The sequence below is a fragment of the Emiliania huxleyi genome (genome assembly GCF_000372725.1).
Source record: "Emiliania huxleyi CCMP1516 unplaced genomic scaffold EMIHUscaffold_40, whole genome shotgun sequence".
Lineage (NCBI taxonomy): Eukaryota > Haptophyta > Isochrysidales > Noelaerhabdaceae > Emiliania > Emiliania huxleyi.
The window spans coordinates 554420-572263 of record NW_005198965.1 but is presented as its reverse complement, the minus strand read 5'-3'; the positions used below and the strand labels follow the sequence as shown (position 1 = coordinate 572263).

General features: G+C 67.4%; 4 protein-coding genes across 4 annotated transcripts; all 4 read left to right on the top strand.

Annotated features, from left to right (window-relative positions):
* Positions 1-233: 233 nt before the first annotated feature.
* EMIHUDRAFT_65842 (hypothetical protein) lies at positions 234-1088 on the top strand (the record flags this gene model as incomplete). The annotated part of the gene is made up of 1 exon (XM_005770221.1): positions 234-1088. A coding segment is annotated over one exon (855 nt), but the record flags the coding sequence as incomplete, so codon positions are not given.
* Positions 1089-1196: 108 nt separating this feature from the next.
* Positions 1197-1730, top strand: EMIHUDRAFT_45877 (hypothetical protein; the record flags this gene model as incomplete). The annotated part of the gene is made up of 2 exons (XM_005770220.1): positions 1197-1281; positions 1345-1730. Coding segments are annotated over 2 exons (471 nt in total), but the record flags the coding sequence as incomplete, so codon positions are not given.
* A 10353-nt stretch (positions 1731-12083) lies between these two features.
* On the top strand, positions 12084-12736 carry EMIHUDRAFT_209854 (hypothetical protein; the record flags this gene model as incomplete). The annotated part of the gene is made up of 2 exons (XM_005770219.1): positions 12084-12203; positions 12644-12736. 2 exons carry the CDS (start codon positions 12084-12086, stop codon positions 12734-12736), a joined length of 213 nt encoding a protein of 70 aa, XP_005770276.1.
* A 1943-nt stretch (positions 12737-14679) lies between these two features.
* Positions 14680-15949, top strand: EMIHUDRAFT_436328 (hypothetical protein). Its single transcript, XM_005770218.1, has one exon. It carries the CDS (start codon positions 14711-14713, stop codon positions 15815-15817), a length of 1107 nt encoding a protein of 368 aa, XP_005770275.1. The 5' UTR covers positions 14680-14710; the 3' UTR covers positions 15818-15949.
* The last annotated feature ends 1895 nt before the right edge of the window (positions 15950-17844 follow it).

Sequence of the window (17844 nt, the reverse complement as noted above, 5' to 3'; positions counted from 1 at the left end):
AGAAGGAGGGCGGAAGCACACGGAACGGCGGGCAGCCCCCGAGCGCAGGGGGGGGGGGGAGGGAAAACCACCCCCCCCCCCCCTAGCATGTGGGGTGGAGAAAGCACGCCCCCCCCCCCCCCCCCCCTCTGGAAGCGATGTTCCCTCCTCCTGTGTGAAAAGACGCTGTAGTGGCCGCTCGCGCTGTGCTTTGAGTTGCCGCGACACGGGACACACAAACAGACTCGAATCCGATGGAGAACGACCAAGACGAAACTCCCTTCGTGCCTGTCGATGCACTGCCGCTCAGCGTCCGGCCGCTCTTCCCGTACCGCCAGTTCAACGCGATGCAGTCGCAGTGCGTCGACGTTGCCTACTGCAGCGACCGGCACCTCGTGCTGTCTGCGCCAACTGGGTCGGGCAAGACGGCCGTGCTGGAGATGTGCCTGGCGCGGCTGTGGTCGAGCGAGGCGTGGTGCGCCGAAGCACGAGGCTCGCGCGCTGCTGCCGTGTACATCGCACCACTCAAGGCGCTCACTGCGGAGCGGCTCGACGACTGGCGGCAAAAGCTCGCCGGGAGCGAGATCCAGATTTGCGAGCTCACAGGCGACGCGGAGGCGGACCAGGAAGCAGCGGCCGAGCGAGCCGACCTCATCGTGGCGACGCCCGAAAAGTGGGATGCCTTCACGCGGTTCCGCCGCTCGGCACACAGTGTCCTCGCCCGCGTCAGTCTGGTCCTCGTCGACGAGATCCACCTGCTGGCCGATGAGAGCCGTGGGCCGACGCTCGAGGCGGTCATCGCGCGGATGAAGCTGCACGCGCAGAGCCCGGACACTCGAACCTGTCCCATCGCGTCGCTCCGCCTCGTCGGAGTCTCGGCCACCATCGCCAACCTCGAAGACATTGGAGCCTGGTTCGGACCGCAGTGCGCAATCCTGGAGTTTGATTCCGCCTTCCGGCCGGTGCCGCTCTCGTGGCACGTGCTCTCTTGGCAGATGAACATCACGTACCGGTTCGACGAGGAGCTGCGCAGGCACGTGTTCCAGGTGGTGCGCAGCCACTGCAACAGCCGACCGACCATGGTCTTCTTCAACTCGCGCGAGAATGCGGCCAAAGGGGCGGAGGAGGTGGCGCGCCAAGCCGGAGGAGTGCTCGTGCAGGTGGAAAAGACCGCGCGTGCACTCGGGGTGGTGGCGTCTCGTTGCGCCGACCACCGCCTCGCGGAGCAGCTTCGCCGGGGCGTCGGGCACCACCACGCCGGGCTCTCCACCGAGGACAAGCGGCTGGTGGAGGGCGCGTTCCGTGCGGGCGAGCTGCCCATCCTCTGCTCGACAGTTGGGCTCGCGCAAGGCGCTTGCACCCGAGACCTCTCCGCCCCGCGCCCATCCCCTCGTTCATTTGTCAGAGCGTGTTCCCGCGCGCTCCACGCAGGCGTCAACCTCCCGGCGCATCTCGTCGTCCTCTGCAACACCTGCCGCTACATCGCGGGCGGCTTCAAAGAGTACTCGCAGATGGACGTGCTCCAGATGGCGGGCCGCGCCGGCCGGCCACAGTTCGACACCTCTGGCACGTGCGTCGTGATGTGCCGCGCCGAGCAGTCCCAAGTCTACCGCAAGATGCTCGCCGGCGAGTGCACCATCGAGTCCGAGCTCCAGAAGCAGCTCCCCGCGCACCTGAATTCGGAGATCGCCTCGCAGCTCTACATGAGCAGCACCGAGGCGGCGGCGCAGTGGCTGCGCGCCACGTACCTCTTTGCGCGCGTTCGAAAGAACCCCGCCCGGTACGGAATCGTGCGCGGGCTCGCCGAATCGGAGCTCGAGGGCCGTCTCGTGGCGCTGTGCGCCAACAAACTCCGCGAGCTGGCCGACTCGGGCATGATTGAGATGACCGACGATCCGGCACGAGGGGGCGCCGCGCGTGTGCGGCCTCGCAACCTCGGCTACCTGATGGCGCGCTTCTGCGTCGAAATGGAGACGATGACCCTCTTCCCGCAGCTGTCCGCGACCGCGTCGCTGCCCGATGTACTCTCCCTGCTCTCCACCTCCAAGGAGCTGGGCGGAGGGCTCGCGCTGCGCACCATCGACAAGAAGCCGCTCGCCGCCATCAACGCGTCGGAAGAGAAGATCCGGTTCCCGATCGACGGATCGCGCAAGTCCAAGTGCAAGACCCCGGCGAGCAAGGCCTTCCTCCTGCTACAGCTCCGCGCTAGCGGCGCACCCCTCGAGGGCTTCGACGACACGAGGATACTGATGCAGGAGAAGGGCTGCCGCGTCCTGCGCGCGATGATCGAGTACGCCGAGTCTGCTGGGCTCAGCGGACCCCTCTGCGCGGCGGTGCGGCTGCACAAGTCTCTCTCCTCGGGCGCTGGCTGGCACGACGCACCCACCGCTGCCTTTCGACAGTTTACCGGCGTGGGTGCGCAGACCGCGGCGCGGCTGTCCGAGGCGAGCCAGGGCAGCCTGCAGGCGTTTGGGCAGCTCACGAGCCTGCGAGTCGACCAGGTTGCCCCCCGCGCGAGCAGCCACCTGGCCGAGGCGCGCACACTCCTCCGCTCCGAGCTCCGCCTGGTGGCTGACGTGGAGAGGGCCGGGCCCAGCCGCGAGGGCGGCGGCGGCGGCGGCCTCCGGGTCTCGATCCGCGTCGGTCCCGTGTCCTCGCCGACGGCACCGCTCACGCCGGCTCTCGCGGGCAGCGTGCGGTCCCGGTGGCGGCTCGTGATTGCCGACTACGAAGGGCGCCTGCTCCTCAGCCGCAAGCTCTCGACGGCCGAGGCTCTCTCGAGTCCGGCAGGGGCGCTCGCCTTCTCGTTCAGCGTGCCGCCGGCGAGCGCTCGTCATCATCTCGAGGCGAGCCTCCTGAACCTCGACTGCTTCGGGATCGACCTCGACTGCACGATCACGCTACCAGGCGCGACAGACGTGCCGCTCCCACCCGCCGCGCCGTCGGCTCGGGCCAAGGCCGCACCAAAGGGACGGAAGACGGCGGCCGCCAAGGCTCGGCCCGGCGGCGCTGCGGGCGGCGGAGGCGGCGGCGCAGGCGGCGGCCGCACGGCAGCAGCCGCAGCGGCGCAAAAGCCGCCACCGGCGTTTGACATCCTCGCGGCGCTCGACTTTGAGGACAGCGACGACGACGACGAGGGCGCGAGGGCTGCTGGCCCCGTCGGCGGAAGCGCGTCCCTAGATCCGGACGCCGACCTCTTTGGCGAGGCGCCGCGGCGGCTGCAGCCGAGGGACGCCGGCCCCACCGGCGACGGGGAGGCTTCAGAGGCGGCGCCCTGCGGCCACCTCTGCAAGGACAAGCAGGCGTGCGGCCACCTGTGCTGCAAGCAAGGCCTCCGCTCGCAGCGCAACCGGGCCGCCCACGAGCGCAAGCGCCCCCAGCCGACAGCCAGCCCGCCGGCGCCCCAGCCGGCGGGGGTGGCCTTCCTGAGCCACTTCCGGGCCGCAACGCCAAAGCAGCCGCTCATGGCGCCGGCCATGTCGAAGCGGCCAAAGCCGGCGCCAGGAGTGCCCTCGCCCGCAGAGAGCAGGCCCGGCGAGAGCGACTTTGGCTTCTCCAGCGACGGCGTGCACCTCCGGGACGGGAGCACCGCGCCCGCGGCTGCGAGGAGCCGGGCGGTGGCCGAGCGCGAGCCGGCGCGCGTGCTCTCGAGCGAGCGGGAGGGCGCGAGCGGCGGGCGGCACATTGCACAGCTGCAGGCCCGGGCGAGGTCCGTGCCCTCCACGCCGGTGCGCCTCCCCATCGCGCCGCTCCCCGACTCGCTCGAGCCGCCGTCGAAGCCGTCGGCGAGCAGGGACAGCCCCGCCACCACCTTTGCGCCAGCAGCCGCGGGCCGGTTCACCGCCCCGTCCGGCGGCGGCTGCCTCGCCGCAGCCGCGCCCGCCCAGTCCGAGGCGTGGCGGTCGTGGCGGGACGGCGCCACCTTTGGACACCAGCCGGCCGAGCTGCTTCCCCGCCGCCCGCCGCTGCGGCGGATGGACGCCGCCGCCCACCTCGGAGGTGCGCTGCAGCTCGAGGCGAGGAGGGAGCAAGAGTCGGCCGCCACGTCGCCGCCGCGCCACGTGCCGCCAGCCATCCCGAGCCGCCTGGCCTTTACCGACACGACCACCGCCATCATCGAGGCGGGCGCGCGCCGCTCGGCCGCCCCCTCGGCCGCCGCTCTGCGGGGCGGCGGTGCGCCGTCCGCTCGCCCCGGAAGAAGCCTCGTCCCCGGCCCGGGCGGCCTGTTTCGACTCGGACGCCTCGACGAGCGGGCGGGGCCGCAAGCTGCACCGCCACCGGAACCGGAGCAGGCACCGCCGGCAGCGGCAACGGCGGCGGCAATGGCGCCGGCGCCCCGGCGCCCATGGACCGAGCCGCCCGCCGCGCTCGACGCCGCGCCGATAGTCTCGTTTGACAATGGCGGCCACCTCGCGCGCTCCGTTCTCGACTGGCTCGGCGACGACGCCGCCCCCGGCGGCGGGCAAGGCGGGCTAGGCGGCGGCGGCGGCGCTCTCTCCGCACCTCCGATGCAAGCGAGGCCGCCATCCATGACCAACCTGGGCCCGCTCTTCCGGTCGCCAAACCCCGGCAGCCCCGGCGGAGGAGCAGCCCCAGCCCCCTCCTCCCTCCGTTCCGCGCTCATCGGCGGAGGCGGCTGCCAGGCGCGAGCCTGCCGAGGACTGGGGCTCCACTCGAGATCATGTCCACACATAGATTCCAAAGCATTAGGCACCCCGCCTCGGCGGCGCTGGCGGCGACGCCCTGACCGCCCGCCGCGCCGCGCCACCGATCCGCGGCGCGCGCGTGCCCCACAACTGCCTCTTCGACGACGAAGCCAGCGACCTCTCGCTGGGCGGCTCAGGCAGCTCGGGCTTCCCGGCTGGAAGAGCGGCCGCCGGCGGGGCGGGCGGAGCGGCGCCCGAGTCGAAGCAGGAGGGGCCGCCGAGGGCGGCGCCCATGCGGTTTGCATGCCTCGGGCAGCGCTGAGGGAGAGGGGAGCGGCGGTCTCCACACAGCTGTCAGAGGTGCCGTGGTGCGCGCTGCACTGGAGACGATGCGGCAGACTTGCCTTGGATGGTCGACGAGAGATGCTTGCCATGCGCGGCCGTGAGGACAACGAGCAGCTCGGGCACCGCGTGCGCGCAGCTGGTGGCTCCTTCCGAACAAAAAGGGGTGTGGTATGAATGTGAGGTGGGACTTTGGGAGTCGCGCGACACCCCTTCAGTTGCTCTGGTGTCTGCGCTCGCCGCGTCCCGAAGGCGTGTTAGTTTCGACAGTACTGTGTTTCCGATCCCCGTGTGCCCTGTGCGTGACTTCGACATACCACCCTCCCTGCCTCCCAGGCGACTTTAGTACCGGCCGAAAATGACTGCCTGTGAATGATTTTTGCATTTTGGGACTAAAAAAAGTGTCACAAGTCGGAGGAGAGGGTTCTGTACACCCCGATGTGCGATGAGCATGTGTTCATATGGGTGCGCACGTGTCTTTTGTTAATCATGTTGCCTTTTCGTAGCGATACTGCGACTCGCTCGGGCTGCAATCAACAAACGCACACAAGAGAGACTCTGCTCGTCGGGCTCGAGAAGCGTCAGTGTTACACGGACATTCCGTGCGATGACCGCCGGGTGTCTCGTACGCCCAGTCGGCCACGAGCGCCGCCACTCACAGACACTTCTGAGGCTGCAGCAGACGGGTCGGTAGTCTCCATTCCCCCCACGTTTGTTGAATGGCCACTCGCGGGGCGGCTCGACGGCGAGGGAGCGCCTGTTTGAGACGTCTCCGTCTTTACTGTGCTCTCGCCTCCGTCGGCAGCGGCGGCCTTCCGCTTGCGGCGAGTGATGAGGTAGCCGCCGCCGACCAGGAGAAGTAGCCCCGCCGCTCCGCCGCCCGCCGCCCCGGCAATCAGTCCCACGTTGGTGGAGCCACTCTCTTCCGTGTCGCTAGGGGGCGGCATGGGCGACGGAGGCGACGGCGGCGGGCGAGGGGGAAAGATTGTCTTGGAACTCACCTCGGTTTCTCCCAGTGTGGACATCTGGCGGCGGTCCTTTGGCTCTGGGTCGGGGGCGGTCGGGGCGATGCGGGATGCCGCTGACCCGACCGAGTTCGTCGCATCGTCACGCCTGATGGGGAGTCCCTTGAGCTCGCGCCGGCCCGCCGAGGCTTGCCACGAGGCGAGCTTTGCATCCAGCTCGGCTGTCACTGCAGCGTCGAGCGACGCCCGCGCGGCGGATGATTGTTCGTCTTGGGTGCTTGCGCGATCCTGTAGAAAGAACTTTTCGTACCTCCAAACCACCCCGGTGACGGTGCCCGAGGGATTCTCCTTGAGCAACCGAGTGTCGGGAAGCGACGGAGTGCACTCCTCGGATGCTGGCGCTGTGGCAAGCAGCTGGCACACGACGAGGCTGTCGACGTCCACAGCCAGGTTGCGCGCACGAAGGCGGCGCCGAAAGCCCACAAACACCTCTTTTGCGCCGGCGACGGTTGCTTCGCCAAATACCTCGGCGGCGGTGGAAGTCCCGACCGTGATTGTCGCCGTTCCTTGGACTTCGAAGCCGAGCGGGGAGTTTGGAGGCGGCGACGGCGGCGGCGAGGGGGGAGGGGGCGGGGGTGATGGTGGAGGCGGAGAGGGGGGCGGCGGAGGGGGCGGGGGAGGAGGGGGCGGAGAAGGCGATGGCGGGGGCGGGAGCGGGGAAGGCGGCGGCGGTGATGGTGGCGGAGGCGGAAACGGAGATGGCGGCGGCGATGGCGGCGGTGGCGGCGGTGAGGGGGAGGGCGGCGGCGGTGGCGGCAATGGTGACGGAGGGGAGGGGGGTGGGGATGGAGGTGCCCAGCACCATGTAAACAGTGTCATCGCGGCTTGATAGGGCGCTCCCATGGGAGTCTCGTCAGCATTGCCGATTTCCTTCTCCCAAATGCCGCCAAAGTCCGCCTTGGCATAAAGCTTGTACGCAGCAGTGAAGTAAAGCATCGTTGAGACATCAAGTTGCGCGTCGTGAAACTCTGAGCACGCTCCGATACACCCGAGCTCATTACCAGCGCAATAAGATTGGCTCAGGGGGTACAAAAAATTATCAAAGGTCGATTCGTATTGAAATTGTGCAACGAGTGCGAGCCCAGGCCTAGCCACCGCGTATACCTCAGCATCTGCATGGTCCGAGAGGGATGCAAAAAAGCCCGCGTAGAGTGCAGGGTTGATGGCAACAGCTGCTCGTGCAGAGATCGAGACGTCGAATGTTGGCTCAGGATCCGCGCCTGAGTCTTCAACCATCTCGAGCTTGAAATCGTCTGCGTGCATCCATTGCTGTGTCGTGCCCACCGTGCGCAGGTCGAAGGTTCCAACAGCCTTCAGGCGGCGTTGAGCGGTCAGCGTTGCCTGCCCGTTGAAGCTCACCGATGCCGATATCTCGAGATCAATCATCAGACCGGCATAGACACCAACTCCAGCAATTGAAGTTCCGAAACAGAGAGATGGAATGCAGATGGGATTGGCGAGAATAGATGTTGGCTCGAAGTACCTCTCGATGTTTAGCCATGCCTTTGCGGTCAGGTCGATGTTGCCATCAATATCAACAGAGCCCCAAGACCAGGACTCAGCAAATGGATTGTATTGGTCGACACGAACAAGCACATGCACATCAGCACTGCCACTCAGGTAGCAATCTTTGCATTCAATGCTTGCACCAAGCGACTCGTCGCCAAATTTTGTCACGAGGCTGGTCTCGGTGAGAGTCAGGGTGATCCCCTTCCACGAAGAACCGCACCAAGCCGTCCAGGCTGCCGTGCGAGGCGGCGAGGAGGAGTCAGAGGATATGACGCGGGCAAAATATGTACAGGCTCCGTCCTCATCGAGATCGCTCAAAGCGGTGGTGCTCGGCGCGCCGCTGGTCACGACCCATCGTGCCGCAGCTGTTCCGCTTCCGTCGCAGGAGGGGTCCCAGTAGACATAGTACGTGGACGAGGAGTCGCGGTAGTACGGGGCGCCCGAGGCAGTGTAGCCGGCAGCAACATACTCCTCGCCCAACAATGCTTCGTGCTGCGCGTCGCAGTCGTCATTGGCTGTGACAACAAACGCAGAAAGGGCTGGGTTGACATGAAACTGTTGGCCAGGGCTGGTGCCTGTTGTGGAGGTGTCGAGAAGCACGAACGACGAACCAGCTGGCCAGCGAGCACGGTAGCACGAACCATAGATGCATGGGCACCCGTCCACGGTCTCGATCACAATCTGGTACTCGGGGAACCATCCTAACCCATCGTTGGCGCAGTCAGAAAGGTCTAGGTCCGGCATCGTGAACCGGTACAAGTTAGGCGACGACTCAATGGCACCTGTGTAGTACTGACTGTAGGTGACGATGTCGTTGGTGCAAAGGCTGCTCACACCGAAAGATCCGTCGGTCTCCCAGATTGAAATTCTAACATCTCCGCCTTGCGGAGGACCGCCAGTCCAGCGAAGCGTGTATTCATTGCCAACTTTGAGTGCAATTTTGTTGTAAAGATAATTCCCGTCGGCGTCGACAAAATCGGTTCTCCAGGCGCAATCGTGGTCGTTCATGATAGGACCAGGAGTATGAGCACTGCACAGCTGGGCATACAACTCGGCTGAGAATGTGTAGCAAAGACCGTCATCCCAGTCCAGAGGTTTGACTGTTTCACTTTCAATCTTGGGCTGTTCAAGAAGGTCCGTTCTGCCCGTCGTGTTTTGGTATTCAGACATGGGTTGATCGTGTGCCGAGGAGATGCGGGAAACCATGGCTGCTGTTGCTGCTTTTAGAGCCCCGCTGGCCGTCGGGATTGATGCGATGCTGCTTGTGGAAGATGTTGATTGATTGACTAGCTCACTGACGGCGCCCGCGAGCTTACCAATTTCGCTCGGGGAGGCCTCAAGATCAAGCACCTGCTTCGCGGTCAGCTCGCGACGGGCAACAACGACAGCGGCTTGCTTGGCTTGGGCAACCACTTCGACACTGCTTGCGAACTCATACCTCGCAGGTTGATGGCCAGTCCTTGCAAGTGAGTTGAGGCGCTTGCCACGGGCGGCCTCGAGGCTATGCGTGCGACCGTGGAAGAATTCGACCTGCGCGTGCTCGAATACCTCGTTGAGCGCTGCCTCGACAGTCTGAAGCGTCACCTCCACCGCACTCGCCGGGTAGTGTGGAGCTGCGGTGGCCGATGCCGAGATCACGCGGTCGCGTAGCGTCTTGCGCCACGGCGAGACGCTCCCGTCCGCGGCACGGAAGACGCAGTGCATGCCGCTCCCGCTGACAATGGTACCCGTGGAGAGCTGGGCCGCGCCCGACTGGCTGCTCACGACGATCACGATTTCGGTTACATTCTGTCCCCCCTCGCTGGCAGCGGAGCTGGCCTCGCATTTGTTCACCCCAATGTCTTCGAGCATGACAACGTGGGGATGCCGCTTGGCCTCGTACTGATAGTAGAGCAGCCGGTCGGACGCCGCGTCGTGGTGCTGGTAGCGATGGCGGAACAGCAGCGGATCTTCGGCCGCCGCGCCGGACGAGTGATGCGGCCGCAGCCCGTGCTCGTGCTCAGCTGCGACTCCACCCGGGTCGACGAGGAGTGGGTCGTGCAGGGACGGGCGCGCGTGCTGGGCTGGTGGCCGCGGCTGCGCGGCCGAGCCGACGACAAGGGCCGCGTGCAAGAGGCTGCCCAGTATGGGCGGCCTCATGGACCGTCAAGTGGACGCACGGCCGGCGGGCTCTCCCGCGTCGTGGCCGAGACTCCTTTCTCCGCTTTCTCTACATGTATTCCATTAATTCATCAATTCATTTGTTTGTGCGTTCGTTAAGTCGGGCCTCAGGCCTTCCGCCGGTTCCAGCGCCTTCCAGGAGTTTGCCGGCGAATACCCCCGTGCGTCGCCAGCGATGCGACATCGTTCTTTCTTTCGCTCTGTCTGCCTGCACCTGTACCTGTCTATCTACCTGTCTGTACCTGTCTGTGTTAGTTGAGTTAGTTAGTGCCACAGTGCGCGCCACAGTCTTCCCGTCCCGTGCCCAGCCAGTGTCGTTCGTGCGAGGTCCTTACTACGTGCCTCCCTCCCTCCCTCCCTGTCTCTGCCTGACTCACTCTGTAGCCTGGCTGGCGTTTGTGCCCCGTGCGTGCCTGCCGCGTCCTGTGTCCCCCGACCGAGTTCACTCAAAAAAGAGCACTGGCCTAATTTCTTGGAGCACTCTACTGTCGTCAACCTTGGAACCGTAGTGTACCTGTGTTAGTGCCAGACTGCCAGTAAAGACAAACCCAGGGGAGGGATAGACTGCCAGGGCAGGCGAAACAACCCGCGGTCGTGTCCGTTATCGTTCTCTGCACCAAGGAGTGCAGGGTGATTGATCTCGCGATTTCCCTCTTGGTAGGCGCCGGCGTGGTGTGCGGCACACACCATTCTCACAGTGACAGGGACAGGGACTTGCCCTTCCCACACCACTCACACCACTCGGAGAGGCACACCATTTTCCTCTTTCCACCCACTCCTCAGTCAGCGGGCCCGCTTCGAGCCATTCTTCTGGCCCTTCTTGCTGGAGGAGGGGCGCGGTTTGGGCTTGCCCTTCTGGCCAGAGCCCGTGCCGCCGCCCAGCCCGAGGGCCTCCATGGCGGCAGCGTGCTCGCCCTCGTCATTGCAGCACTTGCCCTGGCGCAGGTGCTTGTTGCGCCCGTCCTCGCTCGCGTACTTCTTGCAGCAGAGCGGGCACTCAAAGGGCCCCTGCTGCGAGGCTGCCTCGCGGTGCCTCTTCTTCCGCGCTGCAGCCTCGGAGCGGCCGCCCTGCGCCTCAGCCTCGGCCTCGCGGTTCTCCGCCGCTCGGCGCGTGGCCTCGTGGAGGCCGTTGCGCGCGCCGCACAGGCGGCCCTCGATGCCGCGATCGGCCGCCTTGACCTCCTCGGTGGAGAGGAAGCCGCGGGAGCGGGCGGCAACCTGCGCCGCCGTCAGGTCCGCCTTGCTCGAGCTGCGGATGCGCTCGACGGTGGCGCGGTTGGCGTTGGAGGTGAGCGCGCCGTCGCGGCCGAGCCCCTGCATGAACTCACTCGCCCTCCGCTGTAGCTCGCCCTCCTGCATCTGCGCGACGGCCGCACGTGCCTCGCGGCGCGACAGTCCCGCACGGCGCCGCCCACGGCCGACCTTGGGCCCGCGCAGCGCCTGGATCACGACGCGCCGCGTCGAGCCGACGCCGCGGCCAGCGCCCCACTTGAGCTTTGCCGCCTTGAACATCTCCGGCCGCCAGTTGCCAAAGTGCTCGCGCAGCGGCACCGCCGGCTGCGCCTCTGACGCTGCCGCCACCTCCTCCGCCGACGGCGCCTCGGGCGATTCCGGCCTCGCCACCTCGACCACGTACGAGATGCAGCGGCCGTTTGCGCCGTGCGCATGCGGCAGCGCGAGCAGCGCGACCGTGCAGTAGATGCCCGAGCCGCGCGGCACGACAACCTCAACCTCTGCACCGCCGCGGCGCACTCGCAGACTCGCGAAGCGCCCCTCCTCCATCACGTAGAAGAGGCAGCGGCCCGTGTTTCGCTCGGGCTCGGAGGGCGAGTCGGTGTGGAATCCGTCGTCCTCATCCTCGCCCGGCTCGCACTCGCCCTTGTTGATGTTGAGGAAGTCGTTGAGGACCTCACCGTCTGCGCCGGCGGCAACGTCTCGCACCTCTCCCACCCAGTCGCCGAGCGACTCGCCGTTGTCCTCGATCTCCTGTAGAGAATCGAACTTGAAGCGGGCGGTCTGGCCAACGATCTTGTCGAGCGCCGTCGACTGGACCGTTGCCCGCCGCTTCTTTTTGTGATAGCCTCCGGCCGAAGGAGAGACTTCCACGAGCTCCAAGAACGCGGGGAGAACCAGCGCAGGTGCCGGGAGCAGCACGCAATTGGCTTGTACGTACTCCTTGAGCAGGTGCCCCTCGTCTCCATCACCCTCGTTTGCGATCTTGACCTGCAGCATGCCTGGCACGAGAGGGGACGAAAAGGCGGCCGAGTGTCAGATGCTGAGAGCCGCGAGGCGAGGCGAGGCGGCGCGGCGCGGCAGTGCCCGCTTCCCGCGTGAAACGCACGCCGCGCGGAGGTGCCGCGGGCGTCTCAACGTGCAGGACTGGGGCGCGCCTCTCGCGACTGACTGGTGTGTGTCTGGCGAGATGTCAGCAGCGCCGGCGGGCGGAGAGTGGTGGCGGCAGCAGCATGGAGGCAGGCAGGCAGTGGCTAGCTTGCCTGCACTGAGTGGCTGGCTGGTTGGCTGGAACGCTGGCGGGAACGCTGTGAAGACGCGAGCTCATCGAGCACAGCGTGCACGCTGCGCCGTGGCGCCGCCGCGGCGCAGCGTGCACGCTGTGCTTCCTCTCGCTCGTCTCGTCCTTCGTCTCACATCCTGGTCGTCGCGCCGCGAGAAGCGAACGCCGAAGTTCAAACGCCGTCCCTCGCACCCACCCCCACGAAATCCAACGTTTTTGCATTTTTCTTTCACCCCTCTCTCTCTCGCGTACACGGGCGGAATATTTTTGCGCAGCGGCGCCGCCTGGCGCCCGCCACGGCGGCGAGCGACGCGTAGCGAGTGAACCGCCGGGGCGGGCGCCTGGCGGCGCCGCGGAGCTCCTTTGGCTCGGCGCGGGGGCGGGGGCGCGAATAAAAGAAATTTCGCCGCCTACCCTACACCCAACGAATGCGCGAGATACTCCTACCCAACGAGACCTCGAGATAGGAATCGAGCGCACTAGCTAGGGACTGGCGCCCGAAAGTGGCGCTTTCGGGCAAGGCTCTGAGCCACGACCCGTGCGCGCTCGGCTCGAAGTGACCCGGCAGGACCTTCGTCCGGGCCCACGGCCGGCACGCCGTCAAAATTTTTCGCCGATTCCGCGCGCTCGGCCGCCACCGCGGCGCCTCCGAGAGCGCCGTTTCGACACGATGCAGCCGCGGGCCGCGACACCTCGACACACCGCCTCTCGCGCCGCCTCGAGGTGCTCCGATCGTGCACGCGGGTCGGCTCGGCACGGTGCGTGCGAATTATTGCATGTATTCGCACTCGATGCGCCACGTATCTGCCTCTGACGGCCCGGTACGCCACCCGAAGCGCCACAGGTCCACACACGCGGGGCTGCGCGACTCTCTCGCGGCCCACCGCCCTCCCACACGCCGTTCGACCTCCACACAGGCGCTCGCTCGAGCCTCGCCGTCCGGGCGGTCCTGCGCGTCCAGATCTCGGCGACCATGACCCGCCACGCGCCAGCTCTGCACCTCTCCCGCGCGCGCCCGGCTGCTGGCATGGCGAGGCGGGCGAGGCTGGCGCGCTGCGACCGGTGGAGCGCCGCACGGGCAGCGCACCAGCCTCGCACGCACCTCTCCACTGCGCCGCGTGCGCCGCTGGCAGTGACCAGTGTGCTGCGAGGCTCAACATGTGGTCACAGTGTAGTCGGGGTGTGGCTTGTGGTGGCTTGTGGTGCTGATCGCTGGCTCAACACAGCTTTCGTGGTTACCAGGATGTGACAAAAACACAGCTTTCGTGGTTTTGGCGTCACAAAGCGCCGTCCAAAGAGAAAAATATACCTTCTCGCAGCTGCGAGACGGAGCTTTCTCGCGAAGCGACAGCCTCAAAGAAAAAAGGCTTGGCAACGAACGGGCGGTCGCGCCGCGACATATACACACTAAATGTCTGTTTCGGGAAGTTGAGCGTCCGTCCACCCTGACGCTCACCGTTAGCCCCTGGACGGACGCCGCGGGCCGGCCTCGGGCCGGCCTCACGGCCTCATCACCCAGGACGGACGCTGTGTGCTTGGAATAGCGGACGGACGCAACAGGCTCAATTCTGGACGTAAAATTCTTTTTTGATCGTCAAGTGGACGCACGAACACTGCGGACCACCTCGTCATATAGGTAGTTTTGCGGATCGCCGGGCACCGCCCCGCGCCAGATTTCGGAGAATTGACCGCATTCGGCAGAAGACCGAAAAGAAAGAAGAGATCGAGAGAGAGAGAGAGAGAGAGAGAGAGAGAGAGAGAGAGAGAGAGAGAGAGAGAGAGAGAGAGAGAAGAGAGAGGGAGAGAGAGGAGGGAGGAGGAGAAGAGAGGGCCGGGCCGCGATGTCCAAAATTCTCTAGCAAGAATTCTTCTTTGAACCCATTGCCTTCCCGATGTCTGCACCCTACCTCCGCTCGCCACTCCCCTCCTGCTCCATCCTCCTCGACCGGCACACGCACAAGAACGCCGGCTCCACCATGCGCAGCATCTACCGCGACAACGACCTGCAGGACGACTGGGTCCTCTGGGGCTACAACCCGGCAAGCATGGCCGAGGCGTCGCTCTCGCTGCTGCACCTGCTGCTCGAGGCGCGCCGCGGCGGCAACTGCACGCTGCGCACGCCGCTGCGGCTCGTCATGGAGCACCACTACAGCCGCACCGCCGACTGGGACGCCGTCGTCGCCCGCTACGGGCCGCACACGCCGCTGCAGCGGGTCGCCGGCGGCTGCGGCTGCCGCGTCGTGCTCTTCACGCGCGTGCGCGAGCCGCTCGACTACTACGTCTCCTTTTACCGCTGGACGGTGTGGTGGCGGCAGCGCGAGAACGCCACCACGCACGGGCGGGGCCTGTTTGAGTGGGCGCCGCGCAACCTTCAGTCGGCCATCCTGCTCTCTCCGATGAGCTCCGGCTGGGCAGAGTACCTGGGCGTGCGCACGCCGAGAGGGCGGCTGAAGCGGCGCGGCTTCGCGCAGTTCGACGAGGGCGAGCCCGGCGCGGCGGCCGCGCGCGCGCGGCTGCGCTCGCTCCTCGACGCGATGGACCTCGTTGGCCTCGTCGAGCGGTTTGACGAGACCCTCCTCCTCCTCGCCGACCTCACGGGGCTGCAGCAGCTGCTCTACTCGCCGGCCGTGCCGGCGAGCACCGCCGGCACCCGCCTCCCGCCCGGCGTCGCGGCGCCTCCCGCCGCCGACATCTGCCCGGACCGCGAGGCTTGCCGCGCGCGCATCGGCGCCGTCGCGCCGGTCGACGCCAGCGTGTATGACGACGCGCGGCGCGAGTTCAGCGCGCGAGTCGCCGCGTACGGGCCCTCGTTTGCGGAGCGGCTCGCGCAGCTGCGGGCGGCGCGCCAGGCCTTTGGCGCGCGCGAGCGGGCGCGCCGCCAGCGCCGCCCGCTCGCCCGCTCGCCCTACCACCGCTGGACGGGCGCCAGGATGCTGCGCTCGGCGCGGCTTGTCAACCTCTCGCGCCTCCGGTGCCAGTTTGGCCGCACGCGGCCGGCGAGGCGGCTCTGCCGGCAGGTGTACGCCGACATGGCCTTTGTCCACAACTGGCACCTGACGCGCGACGAGTGCTGCGACACTCTCCGAGCGTGCGCCGGCGCGGCCGCGGCTGCGATGCCGCCGGGCTGCGCGAGCTGGCAGCTGCAACGAGGAGGCGGCGGAGGCGGAGGCGGCGGCGGAGGCGGAGGAGGCGCGCGGCAGGTCAGCGACGCCGACTGCGAGCGGTTGTGCCGCCCGCCGGTGGATCGTGACCGTCGCCTCATCGAGCGAGCGACCGGCCGCCTCTTTGCGGCCCCGCTGGCCGGCTGGGCGCCGCCGGTGCCGGTGCGTTCCGTCAGCAGCCGGCAGGGGCTGCGGGACACGCCAGCGGCGCCGGCCGACGGCGCGTGGTGCAACGACACGTCGGACTTCTCCATGACGCCAGTGCGGCCGTGGGGCGATTTTGTGTCGTGCGCCGCCGAGGCGCGCGACGGTGGCTGCCTGCCGGAGAGGGCGAGGATGGACCACGCCTACGTGCGCCTCCACTGCCAGCGCACGTGCCACCTCTGCTCGCTGGGGACCGAGCTGCTCATCGCACCGGCAGTGTTGCCACCGAGCAGAGTGGTGGCGGCCGGCGGAAGCGGAGCGGCGGAGCCACACTGAACTATGTGAAAAGACAGTGAAGGCGTGTGCGGCGCCGTTAGCCTCATCGTGTAACCTAAACCAAAACCGTGTGCGCGTCGCGCCGCGACGGATGTGGCGCTTGTGGGATGAGCATCATAACCATCATAACCGACCCGGTAGTATACACATAACACAGCATCCCCAGCGCTCTACATTGAACACAGGTATCCCCCAAACATATATGCGCCGCGCCCGCCCGCCCCCGAGAGAGCGAGCCGTACCACGTGCGAACGCCACAGTCGTCACATAGTCTGTCACAGGGCGCAATCACAGACATGAACGGGGCCTGCCCACCACCGCACAACCCTTGACCGCACCTAGACATGTGGGAGCACGACGACATGCCACATGGGCCCTGCACGAGAGTGCCGGCGCCCAACGAGCAGCGCCGCGGGAGCACAGCGACCAAAGAGCACGACCAGACCCCCCCCCTAGCCCTGGACAGGACGCGAGACGGACACGGAAATTGTCGCGAGAGGAATGCGCTGGCGATTCGCGCGAGAAGCCGGCGCACGTCATGCCGGCGTAGCAAGGCGATGGCCACGCCCTTCCGAAGGGGCCGCACCCTCGCCATGCGCCTCGCGCGCCACAGAAGCTCTCTCCGCCTGCACAGCCCCGACCGCAATACCCCCCATCGCCCTCGCGTCGACATGTAGGGAGCATCGCCCCGGGTACGTATGGGAAGCGCGCAACGGCACCTGCGCCCTCAGCCCTGCTTGGCGACGTCGGGTGGCTGCTGCTGTTGCTGCTGCTGCTGCTGCTGCTGCTGCTGCTGCTGCTGCTGTTGCTGCTGCTGAAGCTGCTGCTGCTGAAGCTGTTGCTGCTGTTGCTGCTGCTGCTGCAGCTGCTGCAGCTGCCGCTGCCCCGCCGCGCCAGAAAGCACCCGCCGCCCGTTGAGCGGCGTGTTTGCGGGCGATGGGAAGGGCGAGGCGGACGCGAGCAGCACCTGAGGGCGCGCGGGCGAGCCGGGGGGGGAAGGGGGGGAGGGGAGAGGTGGGGGGGGGGGGGGGATGAGGGCGATGTCGGAGCCAAGGGTTGGTCTGATGGGGTGGCGCCGGAGTGACTGTGTCAGTAACGCGGCGAGGCGGCGTGGTGGCGGCGGGCGCGCACCAGCAGCTCCTCGTGCGAGAGGGAGAGGTCGCGGCGGCCCATGTGCAGCTGCGCCGCAGCCTCGAGGTCGGCGAGCGAGAGCAAGTCGCCGTCCTTGAGTCCGTCCTCCGGCGCGGCGTCGACCACCGTCGCCTCGGCGGTCATGGGGTCAGGGTCGGCGGCGGAAGGGTCGGCGGCGGAGGGGGCCAAACCATCGGGGGCGGACAGCGGCATGCCCGCTCCGAGCGGCTGCGGCGGCATGCTGGCTCCGAGCGGCTGCGGCGGCATGCTGGCTCCGAGCGGCTGCGGCGGCATGCCCATGTCTAGCTGAGGCCCAGCGGGCGGCGGCATGCCCATGCCGAGCTGAGGGACGGCTGGCGGCGGCGGCTGCATGGCAAAGTCGAGCTGCGGCCCCGGCGGCGCCCCGTTCGCCGACGGCAAGCTTGCGGACGGCGCCCCAAAGGACGGGCGGCGCGGCTGCGCGCCCCACGCCGGCTGCTGCCACGCGGCGGGCTCTTGGCTGTAGCCCGCCATCTGGGGCCGCAGCGGCGTCATCGGCGCGTCGCCGAGAGAGAGCGCCTCCACCGAGGGCAGCGGCGGCGGCGCGTGCGGCGCGAGGGCGATGCACGTCCACGTGCGGCGCGAGTCGGGGTGGATGAGGATGCGGCCGCGCACGTCGCACGGCATGTGCACGCCCGTGGAGAGGCGGACGCGGACGGGCTCGGTGAGGGCCGACTCGGCCATCTGCTCGTGCTCGGCGCCTAGGGGAGCCGCGCCGCGTGTCAGAGCGGCCGTGTCCCGCCCCGACGGCGCCATGTCTGCGCGGCGGCTGCCGGCGCGCATCTGCGACCAGAGCGAGGCGTTGAGCTGCATGAAGCGGGCGCGGTCCTCCTCGTGACGACGTTGAGGAGGAGGAC

Coding starts and splice junctions, on each gene's coding strand:
- EMIHUDRAFT_436328 (XM_005770218.1), top strand. CDS start 14,711: ATGGACCTCGTTGGCCTCGTCGAGCGGTTTGACGAGACCCTCCTCCTC.